Here is a 12,903-nt window from a genome sequence, read left to right on the forward strand (position 1 = left end):
TTTTTGTTAACCGTATATGCTTTTATCAATCCTTCTATATATGTATTAGATTATTTACTGTTACTCGTTGGAAGGACTACAATAGGCAAGTGAGCGAAGCAGAGAGAGGGAGAAGGAGGAGGATACTGACTGAAATCACTGAGGAAAGGGGAATTACTTGCGACTGATTAGGTGAAACACCAATAACACCCACCTGCAACGAGCAATGGAGAGAAATACTCCTCGTTACCAGCATCCTCCTTACCGAGGGAGGGCTAGTGTACACTACGGGCAAACGCGACCAACACAGCGGGCACCGCCGCCACCCGCAAGGGGCAATGAACCAACCAACCTGGGAGCTGCGGCGGAGTGTTACGGAGTGATGACGCGATACGGTGCTGTACAACACGGAACCCACGCCTCAGGCGGCCCATCACAACTCGGACAGCAGCTGCGAAGGGAGGGTAACTCCATGCGCTTTAATGACATCGGTGCGAGATTCACCAGAAGTGGGTCAAACGGCGGTTCTTACGGCGGAGGGTCCGGATATGGCTCTTCTGTGTCGCATAATCCCCCAAGTTTACGTAGGCAAAGCAGTGGGCTTCTATCACGCGACAACTCACTTTGTGGTCACCTATCCGCTGAAGATGTTGGGTATGGTACTCTTTATCGTCCCAGAAGCTTCTCAAGGGGTTCGCGGTACGGTATGCGCTCATCGTCCCAACAAGGAAGCCTTCGTTCCCACAGTGGCGCCGGTGGAGGAGGAAGTTTTGTCAAGAGAAGTAGCTTTCGAAGTAGCCCGAGTCGCTACCCTTGTGGTTCGTTTCACTGGACTCCTGATGGACCCGCGTCAGCATCGAACAGTGGTGGTAGTTTTTACGGTACGCGTCGCAGGACCTCTGGCGCAGGCGTTTCCAGTGTCCCTAACCCTGCCCGTTGCGTATACGATATGGGGGGAGCAGTCAGTCGCCGTGGCTCCTTATTGGCCGGTCAGAGTGGCGCAACGCCGAGAGAAGGAGCCTGTTATGGAATCAATCGGAAGAACAGTATGCGGTTATCGCGTACTAATTCTTGTATGAACGGCTTCTACAGTTATGGCGCCAACGCGTTGGCCTCAAGACGGGAAATGGGTGGGTATGGCAGCCTTCCTCGGAGCCGCCTGGCGGGGAGGCCCACAGCTCCACCTAATTGGCCAGGTGTCCCAACAAACGCTTCACGCAACCTGAACCCAATGGGTACAAGACAACCGCAACGTCCGTTAAATGAACCCATCGTACCAGACGATGCTGAAAAGGATGTTCCTGGTCAACTGGTACGGTGTAACAGTGAAAAGAAAATCGGTATCTATTTCAAGGACGTACAACCGACGGAGGAGGGGGAGTACAAACAAGGCGACGCGGCGAGTGGACGGAAGTCAAAGGCCTCCATGTCGTCGTCTGCCGTAACGAATATTCGCACCATTGTACTTCTTGAAGGGGAAGCTGAGGATTCAATTCATGTTGATGGGACGACCATGACGTTACTTAAGCCGAACAGTGATGAACCGGTAAGGTTTGAAACCAAGGAAATTGTTTATTACGACCCAAACGATTCTAACATCTACATGGACTCTACAGAAGAGCTCTGTGACACATTCCTCTTGGGTTGTAATATCAGCCTCGTGATGGCCGACGCTCAGTGCCCTGCACAGCAACCTACGCAATGGCATTCATGGAATGTTCTCAGGCGGTTGATGAGAGATGTATTTGCGCGAATGCCCGACCGCGCGGAGTTGAGGTTATCAATTTCATTGATGGACGATGATAAAGTGATGGATTTACTAGTGCCCGATCCGCAGTTTGTTAACCTCACCGTCTCCTACTCTCCGTTGTTCGGAAACGTACCCCATGGAATGACATTTGAGGTACTGGACAGTGCGTCGGAGTTTGGAGGCCTCTTAAAAGTGGCACTCTCAAGGGCTGTTGGTCAAGACAGTGGCGAGTTTGGAATAATTCTTGTGGTGGCAATATTAAAACAAGTTCGTAAAAACCCCTCAAATCCCAAAGATGAAGAAGATGTTATCCTATCCTCTTTGTTTGCTACGGGGGTGGGTGATGGTGTCGTCCACTACAGTCGTATCCTTGACAAAAACCCTGCCGAACCACGTGCCATGTTCCAGTTTGCTGTGGGTGGTCCATCCCAAACGGCTGCTGTCGTCTCCATGGCGGATGATCCCAAAAACTTAGTGAAAAATCACCAGTTCATGACTACTCTTCAACGACTTGGGAAAATTGAAAATTACACTCTGCGTTTAGGTTCGGTTCGTCGGTTTGTTTCCTACACGAAGGAGTCGCTGCCGAAGACGCGGATCCACCTCCAGAACCTGCCGGAAGGACCGGAGAAAGAGGCTCTTAAGCGGTCAGTGACGCGGTACGAGAAGATGTTGGCTGACGCTGAGGCCATGCTTGAGTCACCGGACTGCGCAGCTCCGAAGACATATGTGCGTTAAGAGGCACAGTTAGTATGTTTGCATCGTCTAAACTTATCCTTCCTTTGTTTATGTGTTAAGTTGCACTTTACTCAAACTCTCCAGATATATTTACATACGAGTGTGCGTTTCTCCGGTTGTTTATTGTATCAGAGGGCCACTTTTTAAAAATTTCTCAGATAGCGGACGCATTTCTATTCAACGGTTAACATCCTTTTGTTTACCCTTTCAGTATATATTTATTTGTTTTTATTTTCTTTATATGATAAAGTATGTGTTTATATATAATAATGGGAGTGGACCTTAAGAGGCCGTTCCACCTTTCCTGAAGTTAACTTAAGTGTGAGGAGGAGGAGGAGGAGAAGTCCGATTGGTGCCTTAACTTCTCATTGTTACTTATCTATTAAGTTGTTACAAACTTCTTAAAATGAGGATGATGACTATCACCTCATTTTATTTGTTTGTAATAACCGGTGATGGGAACACTAAAAGTGCACCAAACAGCAGCAAGAAAGGGCTTTTACCTGTGTGATTGGATGGATGAAAGGAACATCTTTTTTTTTTTTTTGGGGGGGGGGAGGTGGTGGTGGGAAGTAGAAGTGACAGACGCATTTATTTATTTATTTTTTATTTCGTGTGTTTCGGCAACATTTACTCGGAAATAGATTGTTTCGAATCACTTTCCGCCTTTGCTCACATCTTGTTTTAAGTAAATGTGGCACTAACCCGCGTTGTTTTGTCTATTGGCTCGCATATTTGTGTTTGTGATTTTTTCCGGTTTACCCTTATGCTTGTTATCCGTAGTGGGTGCTGCGCCCTAAATTTTTAATTTCCGTTTCACAACCTTGTTACCTTTCCCCCCAGATCTAATTTACACTTCCGCCTTTCTCATGAATCCCTGTCGTCTATATATATATAACACCGTTTTATTTTGTTCTTATTTGCTGGGAATTTCACGTAAATAGCAACACAGTGTGAGCCATATTTGTTTTCCTCTGTATACTTACCTTTTTCTCCCCCTCCCAGATATTTACATCTCTACTTATCATCATTTTCTTTGTTGTATTTTGTCATTGCTCAATGCGGGTGTTTTTTTTTTTTGGCTTTTAGGGAGTATCTTCCGTCAGATCCTTTATTGTGTTGTTACCCTTTTAACCCTCTACTCCCTTCACATTATTGTTGTTTCTTTTTTTTTATTATCAAAAATAAAAATAAAAATAATAATTACCATTATTATTATTATTGTTGTTGTTTTATTGATTCTTCATTCCCGTTACTAGCGCTTATAATGTTATTGTTGTTTTTGTTTGTTAGTGTCTTTGTGATGATGCACTTACATGTAGGTGAACAAAGCGTCTGTGTATGGGCGGGAGGGAAATGTTCAATGTATTTTTGAGTATTTTTTTTTCCTTTTGCCAGTTTCCCACCTGTTAGTTTAGTTCGCTAATTCTGTTTTCTTTTTTTTGTTTTGCACCTAATAGTACAGCATAAAGAAAGAACCTCTCAATGTCTGTACGTTTGAGTGTTTGTAAGTGCCCGTTCATCCCTTTATCTCTTCTTCCTTTTTATGCAATGGGTGTGCGAGTAGGCAGATAAATAAATAAAAATATATATATTATATGCAGGAAAAAGACAATAACAATAATAATAATAAAGAAGGGAAGATATGGGATATGGGATGAAAAGAAAGAAAGAAAGGGAGAAATAATGAGAAAGAGATGGATGGTAAGAGTGAGAGGGAGTGACATTTTATTGTGGTGTCACTTGATATAATAAAAGGAAAAGTACGTAAGAGGTAAAAGGGAGTAATATATTATTGTGCATGAAAGTGAAGGTCAAGAGATAAAAAAGCAATTTGCGGAATAATTCACGCGCATTTAAAAAAAAACGCAATGAGACGTTGAGTTTCTGTTTCTGTTTTTATGTGCGTTCCAACGGATCCATTCGTTTCGCCTATTTGGTTCTTTTTTTTTTTTTTAAATAGATTTAACAACTTCGTGTCCTTTGTGTGCATCTGCTCTTTTTTTTTTTTTAATGTCTTTTCTATTTTTCCCCCGTCTTTCCTTTCGCTCTCTTCGCATGTTTCTTCTTATTTCAGCACCCCATTTTCGTTGGTACTCGTGTTTTGACGGTGGGAAAAGTTTTACTTAATTTTCCGTACGTGTTATGTTATTTGCGGGTGTTTTGTAACTCGTTTCCATATTTCAGAGTACAAATTCGTTCTTATCGTTAATATTAAACAAAAAGAAAAATTCCTTTCTCTTTTAGTGGACTGAAGTTGTCGACATTGTTAAATCTCGTTTTCTTTATTAAAATTGTTACGCGCGGTTCTTCTCTTACCTTTCCCAACTCCATTTCCTTTTCTCTTATTTTTTTTAATTGTAATTTCCATTCACTCTATACTTATTATTGAATTGTTGGCGCGCTATGATTTATTATTATTATTATGATTTATTATTATTATTATTATTGCTACTACCTTTTCTCTATAGAAGAGGGACAAATATTTTGTTACTTTATGTTATGTTTGTCCAATTGTCCGCTTCGTGCGTTTGCATTGTTTGAATGAATGATATAAAAGTTACTATATATATATATATATATATGAAATGGGAGCTAGTGGAATAAAGCAAAATAAGGAAGATGTTTTTTCCTTGGGGGAGAAAAGACGTTGTAGTCGTGTTTTTGTTCTAATATGTTTATTTCCCCCCTTTCCACTTCCTTTTTTCTTCACCGTTTTACCCTTTAATCTATTTCCCCCTTCTTTCTTCGGAATATATATATATATAATACCAATTATAAGTGAACGAAACGATTTTCCATCATCATTTCTTCTCTTGTCATTTTTATGTTATTCCTTATCATTGGCATCGGTTACTTTTTTATTATTTCTTCTTTTTCCTTGTATGATTTACTTCCACCGTTTCTATTTACATCATTGATCGATCCATCTTTTTTTTTTTTTTTACTTTCCTTCCTAATCCCAAGCATTCTCGATAGATTTTTTTTTTTCGTTAATACGGTATGCAGGTAAGCAACCGAATACTAGTGTGCATTTTTGGGCATGTCTGAGCAAAGTTTCCTCTCTTTTTTTCTTTTTGTATATGTTTATGGAAATGTATTCGGTGGAATGTGAGCCTGCGGTACGATAAGAAAAGGTAAAAAGAAAAAAAGGCAGCAAAGGAACTGAAAGGAGGAAAACAGTATTAAAATAAAAAAAAAAAAGAAGTATCAAAGAAAACGGTGAGAACCATTTAAGATAAAGAAAAAAAATAGAAATGGATGAATTACGCGAAGGACAGGCGCGAGGTCAGACGAATGATGTGAGCCAATGCGTTTATGTGTTACGGCTTTCCCCTAGCCCTTCTCATCTTTTCAAGGCAAAAATCATGAACAACGAAGGAGGAATATGGATGCGTATTGTTCGTACTATTATCATGATGATGATGATGATGATTATCATTATTATTATTGTTGTGGTTGTTTTCATTATTTGTTTGATTCTCTTTGCATTTCTCCTCTGTTTGTCTACGCGAATAACCGAATAAAAAGGTACGGGATCGGTTGTATGGTTAGGACTGGAATAAAAGCAGGAACACAAAGGGGCTTTGAAGAATAGAAAAAGGAAGTAAAAAGATGTCTCAGGTTGGTAATGCTGAGCTAAAAAGCAAAGATGCACGTACATTTGCCGTGAATTTCGCTGAAGTGGGAATATGTCCAAAGAGTGGAGTACCGATTCGACTCTGTTACCAAACCTTTGGTGAGCCCGCAGCCCCAAACGGCGCTGTTCTTCTTATTATGGGATTAGCATTATCACAACAACTGTGGGATGTAAAATTTTGCATGCGTTTAGCTTCATGTGGTTACTACGTTATCCGTTTTGACAATCGAGATATTGGTAAGAGCACAATTTTGGTAGGTAGAAAAGTTCTCCCTTCCGGAACTACTGAAAGTTCGGATGAGGGTGATATTTGGGAAGATAGCAACTTTTTATCGCACAGCCCTCCAGAAGGAGGTGCTGATGGAAGTAAAAGCTGTATGTACATTCAGTTGGCACACGCAGGCATTGCAGCTAATGGCCATCGTAAGTTTCAGGAGGTGTATTCCCTTGAGGATATGGCGAAGGATAGCGTAGGGTTGTTAGATGTATTGAAGATTTCTAGGGCTCACATTGTTGGCATGTGTATGGGTGGGATGATCGCACAAATTATTGCTATTCAATACCCGAATCGTGTTGAAAGTCTCTCTCTGATTTCCACACACAGCAGCTCACCTTTATTATCATCTCCATCTCTGCGCGTGATGATCGGAGTCGCTACATTTGCTATCCGTTGCGTTCGAAAAGGCGTTGCAATCCCATTATCAGATTCTATGGCGGAAAAGCAGGGGCGTAAGCCACTGACATCAAGGGAAAAGGATGACCTCGCACAGGTTCTTGCACAGTTTGTCACATCCTTTGCTAGCGGCAAAGAATCGGCATTTCCTATCGATCACAAAGCGTTACTGCGGCAGACGCGCCGCATTGTGCATTGGAGCGAAGATTTCAGCGGATTCGCCCGTCAGTACGTTGCAATGATTAAGGCCCCATGTCGCGTATCTCAACTGAGAGGTCTTAGCGTTCCTTGTGTTGTTATTCACGGGACAGATGATTTATTAGTACCTTATCGAAACGGAAAGAAGCTTGCCGATGTCATTCCTGGTTCGAAATTAGTTGGTATTGAAGGACTAGGACACATACTGCACCCCCTCTCCCGCGAGCGAATAATCGGTGCCCTGGTGGAAAACATGGGTCAATCAACAAACGCTCTTTCCCGTAGTGGTGCCGTTGCGGCCAAACTTTGAACCAACTTAGCGTTACTCATAACTAGCAGTTGTATGCAGTTCACCACTCCTCTTCCCCTTCCGTTCCCTGAAGTTATTAGTGTGGGGAGGAGGTCCCAAGTTATATGCACGACGGCGGACGGTTGAGCGCATAAATGACATGGTAAGCGTGTGAAATCAACGGAAACGATGAAGTTTGTGTGTGTGTGTGTGTGTGTGTGTGTGTGTGTGTGTGTGTGTGTGTGTGTGTGTGTGTGTGTGTGTGTGTGTGTGTGTGTGTGGAGGATACTCGTATGTCAACTCCGTCTAGACTAGGGAGTCTTAGTTATGTCGCATGCCCCCCTGTTTAAACTTCTGTATTTTTTTTGTTTTTTTGGTGCCAAAGCTATGTGGGGCGTGACCGCGTCGACATTAATGCATTCAGGTACCGCACATTTACTAAATAACTCTGAGTTCTTGACCATAGTTGCCACAGATTCCCTTATACTTTAGTTTGTTCACAGAACTCTCTTGTGTTGTTTAATATTGCGTCGGATCTTGTATTATTACCTTCTTCGCTTTCAGCTATTAAATAGTTCGTTTCTACACACACTAACCAAAAGTTAACGGAATCAAACTTTTGGGTACTGTTTTACGACCTTGAATTGGTTGATGAATAGTGAAGAATACTGGTACATGAGTTGTACAAACGGGAGATGTTGACTACGACTGACACTATTGTTAAGGTTGGGAAATGCGCTAGCACTGGGGAGGACATTTCATTATCTTACGATACCTTTGGCAATTCAAAAGACCCGTGTTTACTTCTTGTGGTGGGTCTCGCTGGTGTTGGGCGGGTTTGGCGTGATGCTTTCTGTGAGATGATTGCGAAAAAAGGTTTCTACGTGGTGCGGTACGACAATCGCGATGTTGGGTTGTCAACTCATTTGGACAATCAACCCACTCCTAACGTCATGCAGTGTTTACTTCCACAGTTTCTCTCATTTTTGAGAAAAGTGCCGTATACGCTGGAGGATATGGCAGCTGATGGGATGAATCTTTTGACTGCTCTCGGTATTGAAAGAGCGCATGTGGTGGGTTCCAGTATGGGTGGCATGATTGCACAAATTATGGCTATCAAGTACCCGAGTCGTGTACGAAGCCTTGGCATCATATACTCTCACACGGGCTCTAGTAAACGAGTTCCGGAAACATTTTCCACAAAGTTGCTGTTTATGAAAAAACCAAAAAGCTCGGCGCTGGAGGATGTGGTTGATTTCAAGTGTGCACTCGCCCACCACTTCCGTGGCCCCGGGTATAACGTAGATGAAGAGGAATTCAGGAAGTTAGCAAAAGAACAGCTTGAACGCGCAAATGATTACCCACAGGGAATGTTGCGGCAATTGGCTGCTATTTTGTCAGCTAAGAGCCGTGAGGAGTGTTTGAAAACCATCACCATCCCCACATTGATCATTCATGGTATGCTAGACGAAGTTGTGCCGTACCAAAATGGACTTCAGATTGCTGAAGCTGTCGGCCCGGCAGCAAAACTTGTGATTTACCCGCGTATGGGACACGAGATACCGGTTGAACTAATGCCTTCAATTTCGCAAGAAATTGCCGATAACTGTGGACGGGAACTGACTCTGGCTTAACGCACGGAATATGCAACTGGAGAAGTAGCTATTATTGACGGCATTGCATTGCATTGTTTTCTTTTTGTTTTTATTATTAACTCAATGTCTTTCCAGGTGCTAACTACGGATTTCATTGGGTTCTGCTGTCCGTTTTCCAAAATTAGGGACTGGTTGTCAAAGCAAAAAAAAAAGGAAAAGAGAAGCGATACCAGGGAGAAGAAAACGATTAACAAACAGGTAAACATGAAAGTGCTAACATGGGGATGGGAAATGAGAGGTAATTCGTCTCTTTTTTTTTTTTCCTGTTTAAAGGCTTTCAATTTGTCTTTTTTTTTTGTGTGTGTTTTGATTTTTGGTGCTGACTGTGCGAAACTCGCACCTATCTGCTTCTCTTTTTCTCAAAAGTCTGTAGATAGATAAACTGGTTTTGAAAATAGAAAAAGGAAAAGAAGAAGGGGAAGAGGAAATTGTAAAGCAAACAAACAAAGAAACAAAGAAAGGAAGTAGGAGGGAGGGAGGGAGAGAAGAAGAAAAAGTGAGTGAGTGTGACGTGTGTTTAATTTGTTATGCGATCACCGAACGGATCTGTAGGGGGCCGCCCCTTCGGTTACTCGCATAATGGACCGGAGCGGGGGGAAGAGGGTGAAGAAATGGAAAATGTCAGTGAGAGAATTGACGCCGAGTCGGATTATGGAGATAGTCTCAACAACAGGCGGTTTCGTCCACCACCACCACCACCACCTCCACCTCCATTTGAAAGCAGGGAAGGAAGTCCGGAATCGACCAACTCGAATGGACGTCAACAGTTGCAAGTTGTGTCTGTTGGTGTATTAAATGTGCAACACGACGTGTCGGGTATGCCGCTGGCGGGGCGTGATGGGACGCCAAGGTCAGTTCCACAAAGTGAATTAACAAAAAGAAAGATGCAAGGGGAAGCGCAACTGCGGTATGAGTACTACAATCGTCCCAGGCTTACCGTAACTTCACGGCCTCGTATTGTTGCGGCTCCCATGTTAGACCGTTCCGATTGGAATCAACCACTTTTTACACTGTGCTTTTGCTTATATGGTAATGAGAGACCGGAAGCGCCATTGGATGATGAGTTCAATTCACCAGAAAGTTCCGCAACCCCGCGAAGAAAACATTACCCACATTCTCCGTCCAACTCCGGGAACTCGTCTATTTTGGGGCATTTCTGCTGGCGTATGTTTTGCTTGCGGTGTAGTGTAGCCGACCAGATGCGTCTCCTTGCAATTGAGGAGGACGAACGCGGTTATGAACCGCTTAACTTTTGCTGTGAAGGGTTTTTTGGAAGCAGAATGTCGCTACCTCGTGCATTCTGGACAATGTGCATATGTGATATCCTCACTGGAGGTTCGCCTTGTGGTTGCTTTTATCACGGTTTGGGGACCGCACTTTACGGTTGTCGATTACGTTATCTCGTCCGTTGCCGTTACCGTCTTCAGGGAATTGTTTTGTCTGACTTCATTCATATGTTATGCTGCCCTTTGCTTAGTGTGGATCAGCAGGGGGCGGAAATGTTAGCTAATGGACTTGTAGAACCCCGTGAATTTGGCAAGTTCATGTTATGATATGTGAGAAGAGGAGAAAATAAATGAAGGGGAGAAGGAAGAAGGAAAAAAAAAAGCAGGAATGACTGTCGTGTTGCGTATGTGATTTACAATATGATTGGCGTCTGTATAAACGTTCCGTTTTGGTTTTTTTGAATTTGCTGTGTGCATATAAATATAAATATATACATAGAAAAAAATATATATATATATTATGATCTAATTTGTCGTCTTTTTTTTTTTTTGGTTACTTCCTCTCCCATCCCCGCTCTGATTTCGTCTTCCGTTTTCGTTTTTTTTTCTTCTTTTGATGCCCTCTTCCGCAGCTATGTTTAGTTTCACGAAGAAGGTTTTTCTAATTTTTTTTTTTTTTAAAAAAGTCTCCACAATTTCACCTTCCCCTTTCCACCCCTTTTTTTCTTTATTTACAAAATGAATTGCGCTCGTATTTTTAAATAAACAACGACTTATACGTTAGGTTATTGTTTCACTCAGAGGGAATGTGTAAGAATTGAAATAGATGAAACAATACAACAGGAAAAGGTTTTTTTTAAAAAAAAAAGAGGTCGAAGGGAAGCTCATGAGGTGAATAAATTGAGGTGATCTACTTGCTGTTGTGTTTATCATGTGGAACGGAGGGGAAAAGAAAAAATCATATATGCTCGGAGGAGCCAAATTTACTAAACTTTACTAATTGTTCCCCTTCTCTCTTTTTTCCCCCTTGTGTGTGTGTGTGTGTGTCTGTGTGTGTTTTTTTTTAAAACACCAAATCCTTTCTGCTCTTCTTTTCTTTTTTCTTTTTGTTTTGTTTTGAATGCGTGTGCGTGTGTCATCTTTGTTTTGGTTTCTATTTTTGTTTCTACGTTTCCTTTTTTTTTTCTTCCACTTCCCCCCCCTCATTTAGTTGTTATACGGCAGTTGTTTTCAAATGTCAGTAATTGCACTCATTCACGGGGGAAACGTGGTATAAAATATGTAAAGGTGGATTTTCTGCTGTGATAAATTGTTTTTGCAGTTTGCAGCGCAAACAAGCAAACAAACAAAACACAAACTTCTTTCTTTCTCTTTCTCTTTTTTTTTTTTCATCCCTCTTGTTTCCCTTTTAAAATGTTCCAGCCATTTTTTTTTTTGCTTTTTTTTTTGGGGTTTTTTTTTTGCCGGGGTTGTTGTCACCACGCAGAGAGCGTGCAGGGGAAAAACCCGTTGTCCCTTTTTTTTTTATTTCGTTTGCTTATTGTTTTTTTTGTTGTTTATATTATTCTATTTGCATATAGAAGTTATTTTTGGGTACCCGCGTGAAATACAACATTTGTTATCATCTTTATTACCGCTACAGACGGTAACGTTATATCGTTGGAGTTAGGGAAGGGATTGGTGGTTGCGGATACGGAAGTAGCATCTGTTTTCTTTTTCTTTTTTTTATTTATAACAATTGTTATGTGTGTGTGTGTGTTTTTTTTTTTTTAAATAATTTCAATACCTCTCAACTCCCTTTTTTTCCCTACTCCCCGTCACATACATATATACATACATATGCGCGTACAACGAAATGAGTACAATTATATAAATAAAAATATCCATCTGTAAGTTCTTTGAAATATGATTATATATGAATGAATATGTATGTTTCTTTGTTTGTGCACTGTTCATTTTATATTTTATGTTACCATCGCTATTATTATTGCTATCGTTAATATTCTTTTTATTTCCTTTTCCCGTTTCCTTTTCTTCATCTATTTTTCTCAGCACTTTTTTCTTTTTAGTTGTTGTCGTTGTTGTCGTTTTTCTTCTTTTATTTGTCTTCTTGGACATTATCTTACATTTCTGAAGGAAATTCCCGTTTGTTGTAGTCGGAGGTCAACACGAAGCGGAGGCGAAAAGTTCAACGCCTCCCTCCCGCCTTTTAAAAGCAGGCGGTGGGGAACGACACGTGAAAAAAGAAAAAAAAACAAAGTAAAAAAAGTAAAAATAAAAATAAAATAAAAGTAAGCTGAGGGAGAAGCGGTTTACCATAGCATTTAACATATAATAGGTGGAGAGGGAGAGTAATAAAGGTCAAAAGTAAAAACAAAAAAGAAAAAAAAATATAAAAACAATAAGATACATATATTTAAAGAGGGAACAGAAGTTGGAGTAAAGCCCTAAAAAACAAAAAAAATAGTGTGGGAAGACAAAAGAGAGGGACAGTCTTCATCGCACAAGCGGGGTATAAAGTTGTTGTTTTGTTTTTTTTTTTAGAAAAAAAGGAAATACAAATATATAAGTTAACTCAGTGACTTCCGGCATTAGAGTAACAAAGATAACAACACTAACACATTCGAAGTGAAGACACGCGAAGTCTCAAAAACTGTTCGTAACATCAACGGAACTAGCTAACACACAAACGCACACAAAAGACAAACATTGTCCAAAGAACACGTTTCTTCATAGAGAACTGTATCAGGTCACG

General features: G+C 41.1%; 7 protein-coding genes across 7 annotated transcripts; all 7 read left to right on the forward strand.

Moving 5' to 3' along the window:
- Nucleotides 1-205: 205 nt before the first annotated feature.
- Nucleotides 206-2,467, forward strand: TbgDal_V3330 (hypothetical protein, conserved; the record flags this gene model as incomplete). The annotated part of the gene is made up of 1 exon (XM_011775180.1): nucleotides 206-2,467. One exon carries the CDS (start codon nucleotides 206-208, stop codon nucleotides 2,465-2,467), a length of 2,262 nt encoding a protein of 753 aa, XP_011773482.1.
- A 2,588-nt stretch (nucleotides 2,468-5,055) lies between these two features.
- Nucleotides 5,056-5,388, forward strand: TbgDal_V3340 (hypothetical protein, unlikely; the record flags this gene model as incomplete). The annotated part of the gene is made up of 1 exon (XM_011775181.1): nucleotides 5,056-5,388. One exon carries the CDS (start codon nucleotides 5,056-5,058, stop codon nucleotides 5,386-5,388), a length of 333 nt encoding a protein of 110 aa, XP_011773483.1.
- Nucleotides 5,389-6,082: 694 nt separating this feature from the next.
- Nucleotides 6,083-7,288, forward strand: TbgDal_V3350 (hydrolase, alpha/beta fold family, putative; the record flags this gene model as incomplete). Its single annotated transcript, XM_011775182.1, has 1 exon — nucleotides 6,083-7,288. One exon carries the CDS (start codon nucleotides 6,083-6,085, stop codon nucleotides 7,286-7,288), a length of 1,206 nt encoding a protein of 401 aa, XP_011773484.1.
- A 674-nt stretch (nucleotides 7,289-7,962) lies between these two features.
- TbgDal_V3360 (hydrolase, alpha/beta fold family, putative) lies at nucleotides 7,963-8,901 on the forward strand (the record flags this gene model as incomplete). Its single annotated transcript, XM_011775183.1, has 1 exon — nucleotides 7,963-8,901. The coding sequence occupies one exon, from the start codon at nucleotides 7,963-7,965 to the stop codon at nucleotides 8,899-8,901; it is 939 nt and encodes a 312-aa protein (XP_011773485.1).
- An 84-nt stretch (nucleotides 8,902-8,985) lies between these two features.
- On the forward strand, nucleotides 8,986-9,303 carry TbgDal_V3370 (hypothetical protein, unlikely; the record flags this gene model as incomplete). Its single annotated transcript, XM_011775184.1, has 1 exon — nucleotides 8,986-9,303. One exon carries the CDS (start codon nucleotides 8,986-8,988, stop codon nucleotides 9,301-9,303), a length of 318 nt encoding a protein of 105 aa, XP_011773486.1.
- Nucleotides 9,304-9,449: 146 nt separating this feature from the next.
- TbgDal_V3380 (hypothetical protein, conserved) lies at nucleotides 9,450-10,475 on the forward strand (the record flags this gene model as incomplete). The annotated part of the gene is made up of 1 exon (XM_011775185.1): nucleotides 9,450-10,475. One exon carries the CDS (start codon nucleotides 9,450-9,452, stop codon nucleotides 10,473-10,475), a length of 1,026 nt encoding a protein of 341 aa, XP_011773487.1.
- Nucleotides 10,476-12,077: 1,602 nt separating this feature from the next.
- TbgDal_V3390 (hypothetical protein, unlikely) lies at nucleotides 12,078-12,437 on the forward strand (the record flags this gene model as incomplete). The annotated part of the gene is made up of 1 exon (XM_011775186.1): nucleotides 12,078-12,437. The coding sequence occupies one exon, from the start codon at nucleotides 12,078-12,080 to the stop codon at nucleotides 12,435-12,437; it is 360 nt and encodes a 119-aa protein (XP_011773488.1).
- Nucleotides 12,438-12,903: the final 466 nt, after the last annotated feature.

Source organism: Trypanosoma brucei, chromosome 5 (assembly GCF_000210295.1).
Source record: "Trypanosoma brucei gambiense DAL972 chromosome 5, complete sequence".
Classification (NCBI taxonomy): Eukaryota; Euglenozoa; class Kinetoplastea; order Trypanosomatida; family Trypanosomatidae; genus Trypanosoma; species Trypanosoma brucei.